The sequence below is a fragment of the Adiantum capillus-veneris genome, chromosome 21 (genome assembly GCF_014529385.1).
Source record: "Adiantum capillus-veneris isolate H3 chromosome 21, ASM1452938v2, whole genome shotgun sequence".
Taxonomy (NCBI): domain Eukaryota; kingdom Viridiplantae; phylum Streptophyta; class Polypodiopsida; order Polypodiales; family Pteridaceae; genus Adiantum; species Adiantum capillus-veneris.
In genome coordinates this window covers 95,700,073-95,705,650 of record NC_140951.1, presented here as the reverse complement: position 1 = coordinate 95,705,650, position 5,578 = coordinate 95,700,073, and the positions used below count along the sequence as shown (strand labels likewise).

General features: G+C 43.4%; 1 protein-coding gene across 1 annotated transcript; it reads right to left on the bottom strand.

Annotated features, from left to right (window-relative positions):
- Positions 1-1,227: 1,227 nt before the first annotated feature.
- LOC147431390 (putative aldo-keto reductase 2) lies at positions 1,228-4,036 on the bottom strand. Its single transcript, XM_086494009.1, has 6 exons — positions 3,864-4,036; positions 3,557-3,777; positions 2,926-3,129; positions 2,583-2,755; positions 1,838-1,940; positions 1,228-1,740 (listed from the first exon to the last, which is right to left on the bottom strand). Exons 1-6 carry the CDS (start codon positions 3,994-3,996, stop codon positions 1,396-1,398), a joined length of 1,179 nt encoding a protein of 392 aa, XP_086350135.1. The 5' UTR covers positions 3,997-4,036; the 3' UTR covers positions 1,228-1,395.
- Between the last annotated feature and the right edge of the window lie 1,542 nt (positions 4,037-5,578).

Here is a 5,578-nt window from a genome sequence, read left to right as displayed (position 1 = left end):
GAAGAGCTCCAAGCAACCCACAGAGCTTGGAGTTCACGGTGAGGTTTAACATCTTATGGAAGGTGAAATGACCACCACCTTGGAATTATCTCTCTTTAAGCAGGTGTTGGCTTAGACGGTTCTACTAGCTCATGACAAATCCTTAGTCAAGGTTTCATCAAACTTAAGGAGTAATTTGGTACAACTAGCAATGCAACCTGACTCCATCAGCTGAGGCTAGCTCCTCTTGTAGGCTGATTGCTCAATAAAACAAGAAAGCTCGTACTTGAGTCGCATGGGGACCATAGAAAGGTAACCTTGACCTTGTGAGTCAAATGGGGAGATTCTGTCAAAGGAGGAGATATAAGGAGTCTTGTGAATTTGTCTAGGAGTGGAAGAAAACCATCACCCATGGATATGAGGATTGAATCAAGGGGAACTTGTAGTTCCGGGGAAAACCCATCGAGCACTCCAATAGGGAAGTGCCTCCACGAAGATGCTGCCTAAGTGGTCCCCTATCCATATTCCAAGCATGATGGACAAAGTCACAAAAGACTCAAGTGATTATGGGAGGCCGTCTTACAAAAGATGAACAAAGGAGACATTATCTCCATTAATTTCTTCATCAAAATCCTCAAAAAAAATGAGTGCGACTATGAAAATTCTGATGTTTTCAAATATGGGCTCACAAAAGTGACAGCACATGTGCTCATTTAGCTTTGAGATGACAAATGTCTAGAGGAGGAAAGCAAATGACTTTCCACTTCCAAAAGAACAAGTTTTGGAAGTGGCAACAAAAATTTATTGCGAGACTTCCCAAAGACATCATGGACGAAGTTTCAAAATGTTTGTGTATATCGTACAAAGTATGCTAAATAAAATTGGGATCTAGTCTAGCTTTAGCAATAAACCCTGGTGTTTATGTAAATAGCTTAGCAACCAGCTCAAATGTTATAGCTAGCTGGAATAGCTGAAATACAACAATTAGATTTTGAGCTTCATGCATACCAATAGAAACTATTGAGCTTCATCCTATCACGTGCTCTTCTAGGCATGAAGATCGCTAGTTTCAGTCTGTTCAAAGATGCTTCCTAGTAGTGAAAATTATCCTCTTGATGTTCTGGAATATTATCCAACTCTGATATTCCTTTGTGATTAAAACCCCGACAACATAAATCTCAACATATACGACATATCTCATCATCGACATGTGTTGGAGCTACAAATATCTGAACAAAGAAACACGAGTGAAGAAAACTAAGAAAAACTTACTATTATTCCATGGAGCGCTGAAATTTTTATCGCAAAGAGCGAGCGTTCATCAGAGGAGCTAAAATGCTCTATATGCATACATTTTGCTTGTCACTTTAGGGTTGCGGTAGGCTTTATTTCAGTACCATTTGTAACGGCACAAAATCAAGAAGCTTCCCATGCGGAAAGGGGAGGGGTATCACCATTCTCGTAAGTCCACATACTCATGTCCTCATAACGATCTCCTGCAGTAGCATCGCCTTCAAACAAAACCTCAATCTCTTGCAGCTCTGCTTTGCTCAGCTTCACTTTCAGGGCACCCACATTTTCCTCAAAATTTTTAATCCGAGTGGTGCCAGGAATGGGTACAATATCATCCCCTTGGTGCTGATCCCAAGCAAGTGCGAGTTGTCCGGAGGTGCACCCTTTTATCGAAGCCAACGCTTGTAGTGCGTGAAATAACCTCTGATTCTTTTCAAGGTTTCCACCTTCCATCCTTGGTTGCCCGATCTTCGTTTTCAAGAATCAACCAAACACAAGACAAAAGCTTTTGAGTTATAGCTCACAAGCTTTACAAAATCAATAGCCACATTATCCAACAGCTTACCTTGCGGTAATCTGTTTCTGTTGTGCCTTCTAGAAGTTGTTCTCCTGCGGAAAAGAAGCCTCGACCAAGAGGACTATATGCAACTATTCCAATTCCAAGTTCCCTGCATTTGGTTTTAAGAGCTATTTTAACATATTATTCAGCACAAATAGCATAGCTCTTTCGACATGTTGATTTCACTGTAACAGGAAACAGGGGGAACACAGCCCAAACGTTCCGAAACGGCGTTCCGGACGAGTCCCGTTCCCGAAACGGAGATGGGAACGGAACGCCGTTCCAGAACGGGGTGTAACTAGAACGGTATTCCGTGATGGGCGGAACATGAGGTGGAACGGCAAAACGCGGGGCGGAACGGGCAAAAGTAGGCATTTGGGGGGGGGGGGGGGGGGGGGGGGGGGGGGGGGGGGGGGGGGGGGGTGGGAACATATTTGGTGCAGTTTGAGGGCAGGTTAGGGGGCAGATTTGGGGGCAGTTTTAAGGTTGTTTAGGAGTTTATTTGAGACTAAGCTGAATGGAGGTAATTCAATCCTTACTCTAGGTGGACCGTTCCAGCCCCGTTCCCGTTCCGGCCCCCCCTTCTCCTCCCCGTTCCCGTCCCCTTCCGGACTCTCCCGTTCCCGTTCCCTATTCCCGTTCCGGGTAACTATGGTTGATTTGCTTTCAAACGTTGGAAAGCAAGGCAACATGCAAACAAAAGCACACACCCACACACAAGCATCAAGATTAGATGAAGAGTAACAATCACCTGCAGGTGGGTATAATGTCTTTTTCAACATCACGAGACCATAAAGAGTATTCCATCTGGACTGCTGAAATGGGGTGTATAGCATGAGCTCGCCGTATGGTCGATGCAGAAGCCTCAGATAGCCCTATATATTTTACCTTTCCTTCCTCCACTAGTTTTTTCATTTCCCCCACCTATGCAACACATCGAAGCTCAGAAAGAGATTCTGCGCTTTGTTCAGAGAAAAAATTATATGCATGCATAGCCGGTATATACTGCATGCTGAACATTTGTATCTGCTAAAGTTTCCATACTATCTGAGTCGCAAAAACCTTGGCAGCTTGTATGCAGGAGGAAACCTCACCGTAACTTCAATGGGAACCTTGGTGTCAACTCGATTTTGGTAATATAAGTCAATGTAATCCACATCAAGCCTCTTGAGGCTAGCTTCACAAGCTGCACGCACGTAGGTAGGATCTCCATAGATGGTGCTATCAAATTGTCCTTTGTCATACTTGACACCAAACTTCGTGGCAAGCTGGACTTTATGCCTTATTCCCTTCAGAGCCTGCACAAGCAGTGCCATCACTTATATGTGCACAAATACAAACACTCAGAATTAGGTTGGTCGTGTGGAATTTGCGCACACACGCAGGGGGTTCATATGAAACCACAATATGGTTCAATAGTCTCTTGCATTGCTTGAAAAAGACCATTTTGTTCACCTTGATTTTAAAGGTCAAGCTAATGTCACAACCCGGAGATATGCCAAAATTTTACTGGAATTTGTAACCAATTATGCCCAATTAAATTAAGAACAAATGAAATCACAACCGAGGTTTTACAGTTTAAGCCAGGTAATCTACACTACAAAACGGAATACCTGAGCATTGGGTAGGTCACATGATAAACATCCAGAATGAGCATGTGCTTGTACACTCCGGCACAGATAGAGCTCCAGAACGAACATGCCATATAATTTAAAAAAAAATCACCTTGCCAAGAAGGATTTCATTGGTGAAGGGACCATAGACGTCAGAGGTGTCGAGGAAGGTGATGCCAGAGTCGACAACATGGTGAATGAGATCGATCATCTCCAGCTCAGGCTTGGGAGGGCCATACAAGAAGGACATGCCCATACATCCCAGACCCTGGGCTGAAACTTGGAGGCCCTGCGAGCCTAAATGGACTGTCTTGAATGCAGGGGTCTCCATAGCTGTGGAAACAGTGAAGCAGGTCTGTCCTGATGATGAAGATGGAGAGATGGGCACTTGGAAGTAATAAGAATCATCGGAGCTTCACCGTTTTTAAAGGAATCGAGAGCAGAGGGACAGGGTGAGGGTAAGAGGCGTGTGGTGCGCCGTGACATCACCCGTCTTCCCTCTGTGGGCATGTCGAGTCTCGCTCTCGCGTGCTCTAGCGCAGCGCCCGTCATATCGCGCCGCGCTCTCGAGTGCTCTCGCCAGAATATGAGTCCGAAACAAGTCATATACGATTCCTCTTAAGGGTCACATTGGCATTATGAATGCACGCGAAGGTGGTGAGGGCTTAATTTAAAAATTAAGCCATCTATCGGCTGTACATTAAAAGCAAGAGATAAAATCACAAGGCCATGATAAATTAACAAGCATAAGAAATGTAAAAGAATTTAAGATGGTCCGCCCAAATATTTTTATGTGTGTGTGTGTGTGTGTGTGTGTGTGTGTGTGTGTGTAAGAAAGAGAGAAAAGAGAGGAGTGAGGGATTCATAAATGAGTGCAAAAACAAAGAGAATGGTCTTGGTTTTTTCAATCTCCGGATTTAATAATATGAAAAAACAATGATTTGAACGTATCCACTTAAAACCATCATTGTCTTATGATGAAATCAAGAGACTTGCCACTTTGGACCTAGTAGATAAACCCAAAGGGTAAAAAATCTTCACAATATTAGTTGCATCTTCAGAAGAGACTAGCATGCTCAAGGCCCATAAGAAAAATTTTATTATACATGCCAATGGTCCAACATGTTCCGATTCCCACTCCACCACCTTCACGCCTAAGCAAAATATCATTATATATACCATGGTCTAATATGTACCACTCCATTGCCTTGGGTGATAATTGTACCACTCCATCGCCTTTGGTGATAATTTATAGCTATAAATAGTGTGGACTACATAGGATAAGAGCTCTATATTATTTTTATATCATTTTGTTCATACCCATTGAGGTATCCAACAACTTTTATTAGTGATTTTGGAGCTCCTTGTCCTTAGTTGTAGGGGTCACCCCATGGTCGTAGATTTCATTTGTGAAATGCCTATTGAGGTATCCAACAGATTTTATTCGTGATTTAGGAAGTCCTTGTCCTTAGTTGTATGGGCCACACCATGGTTGTAGATTTCATTTGTAAAATGCCACTTTTCACAAATGAATGCTCATTACCTACACTTTGGTACCAACTATTCCTCTCTCCCCTGTCCCCCCCCCCCCCCCCCCCCCCCTCTTCTTTCACAAATTGTATTTCGAACCTATACTCCTTCGGGTCCCCTCTCCTCCTAACTCTCAAACCTTCCATGGCTACCTAGCTACACCTAATTGCATCCCAGAAATACCGCATAAGGAAATATCTTCATTCATCTTGGAAGTGTAATCTCATGAATACGAGGGCTTGTACCCAGTGGAAGCAACCTTGCCAACCATAGACCCTTAGTGTCAAAGTTGGCGATGCGGAGCATAGAGCTGGGGAGAGAATGCTTGAGAGATAAAAAGAGAGAGTGTAAGAGTCGTGGTCAGGTTTTTTTGAAGCCAAGCATTGTGGGGTCAGGTTACCCAATGTGAGGTGGATTATGTTTGTTGGAGATCCCCTCTGTGACCTCACCATGGGATATTTATAGAGAAAATAAGTGCATCGTACATCATGTTGGCGAGTCAATTTTGATTAGCGATTTGGTCATTGATAGTGCACTTGGTCAGATAGGCACTTTCTATGTGCATGGTCATTGTATGAAATGTTTTTTACTCTCTATTGGTTGA

Excerpts from the sequence above, each read along its gene's own strand:
- LOC147431390 (XM_086494009.1), bottom strand. The coding sequence starts at position 3,996 with ATGACGGGCGCTGCGCTAGAGCACGCGAGAGCGAGACTCGACATGCCC. Across the intron at positions 2,756-2,925 it reads AGGTTCCCATTGAAGTTACG|GTGGGGGAAATGAAAAAACT; the intron begins GTGAGGTTTCCT and ends TGTGTTGCATAG. Across the intron at positions 1,741-1,837 it reads CAGAAACAGATTACCGCAAG|ATCGGGCAACCAAGGATGGA; the intron begins GTAAGCTGTTGG and ends TTGAAAACGAAG.